This window comes from Centruroides sculpturatus, unplaced genomic scaffold, assembly GCF_000671375.1.
Source record: "Centruroides sculpturatus isolate CEXI.00-Female unplaced genomic scaffold, Cexi_2.0 scaffold132, whole genome shotgun sequence".
Classification (NCBI taxonomy): domain Eukaryota; kingdom Metazoa; phylum Arthropoda; class Arachnida; order Scorpiones; family Buthidae; genus Centruroides; species Centruroides sculpturatus.
Window position 1 is genome coordinate 378,461 of NW_019384471.1, and position 1,890 is coordinate 380,350.

Here is a 1,890-nt window from a genome sequence, read left to right on the forward strand (position 1 = left end):
GTGTTTAGTTGGTATCAACTTGCCATCTCGACGGATTGAAATTCGTCGGACAGCAGTGACACCTTGGTCTGAGAGGCCGATCTGAATATCGGATTCGTCCTCAGACATCAAATCGATTTCAGATATCACACCACGTGATGAGTTCAAACTTGTGTGTGGTGTGATGGTGACTTGTATGTCTCCTAGAGATTTTGTCTTCATAAGCTTTTCAGACTGTTGAGGGGAGGCTGCCTCAATGAGCAGGTCTCCTGATCTCAACTTTTAGATTTTTTTAAGATGCCCAATGGTAGATTCAAAAAGTTTCTGAATCAAAAAGGGGGAACGTTTAGAAAGAGTTGTTTCTCCCATAGCATGCACGATGAGATAGGCTGGTTGGTTGGAAAAACTGTCCTCCTTTGGTGGTGGTGCATTGGTAGATGATTTTTTTAGTTTTAATGAATCCATATTTAAAAATATGTATTCAGCTCCTAGTGACCCCACCCATCACGGAGCCCAACAAGAAGATGCCGTCACATGAGAGATTTCCATAGACTGTCGCACCAGGGTTTCCCAAGAGCTATACCCTCACAATGCAATCAAGAAGAGCACATCTTGTATGACATGTCCGCCCGGTCTGCATCGATCGGTTGACTCCAAGCCGAGGTCATGAAGGACTAACGACCAGCCGATTGACTCAAACGGAGCCTGATTTGAGCCTCCTGTTTATCCGAAGCAGGGGCCAAAGCAGTGTGTTGGGGACGTTATGTTGCCCCTCAACTACCAGGATCCCCCTTTCCGGCATACGGGGTACCACACACGGCAAACACGTGGGTGGGCGTTCAGATCCCAGGGATGGTGAAGAGGAATTTCTAGACCATCTCTGGGAGGTCCCTTCACCACGGACAGGAACCCACATCAAGGGGAAATCAAAGAGAGAGATAACCTTGTTAAAAATGCTGCCTCAAACACATAATGGATTATAAAATAATCCAATGGAACTGTCGTGGTTTCCGCAACAACTTCTCTGACATTAAACACTTGACATCATCTACCTCGTCTCTCTGTGTGGCACTCCAGGAGACTCATTTGAAACCTGGAGAAAGCGTTACTTTAAAAGGCTTCAATCTCTACCGCAAGGATGATGATAGCCACAACCGTGCCAGTGGAGGTGTGGCTATTGTTGTTTCAAATCACATCCCATCCTTGCCAGTACAAATCACCACTGATTTGCAAGCTGTAACAGCCAGAATATCTATTGGAGTAACTGTCACAGTTTGTTCTATATACTTGCTACCAGATGTCAGAGTCAATGAGAATGAACTGGATGCCTTGGTTGAACAGCTGCCAACACCATTCCTTTTACTTGGTGATTTTAATAGCCACAATCCTATGTGGGGCAGTCCAGACATTAACCGTCGAGGCATGACCATTGAAAGATTCATAGACAATCAACAACTATATTTATTTAATACAGGAGAAGTGACATAATTCCATGCCCCAACAAGAATATTCACTGCCATTGATCTTTCATTAGCAAGCCCAAAACTGTTTTCAGCATTTACATGGGAGGTTGGATGTAATCCACTCTCTAGTGACCACTTCCCAATATTTCTAAAATACCAAGGCACAGAAAGCTGTGAAACAGCCCGTCCCCCACGCTGGAAACTCGAAATGGCAGATTGGCCTGCATTCTCCTCTTTGGCTAACATCACTGAGGAAATGGTCAATACTGCTGATATCAATGACGCAGTTGAAGTTGTCACTTCCAGTATTATTCAGGCAGCCGAAAAAACATTGTGAAAGACATCAACAAGATACCCAAAGCATCCGAAACCATGGTGGAACCAGAATTGCGAGGCAGCATTTAAAGCACAAAAGAAAGCATGGGGGATTTTCAGAAGATACCCTACT

General features: G+C 44.6%; 1 protein-coding gene across 1 annotated transcript in view; it reads left to right on the forward strand.

The window, feature by feature from the left end:
- Positions 1 to 517, forward strand: part of LOC111621188 — a 7,518-nt gene extending 7,001 nt beyond the window's left edge. The window contains exon 2 of the mRNA XM_023363269.1: positions 465 to 517. Within this exon, the coding sequence (XP_023219037.1) occupies positions 465 to 517 (53 nt within the window). The remainder of the gene's footprint in view (positions 1 to 464) is intronic.
- Positions 518 to 1,890: the final 1,373 nt, after the last annotated feature.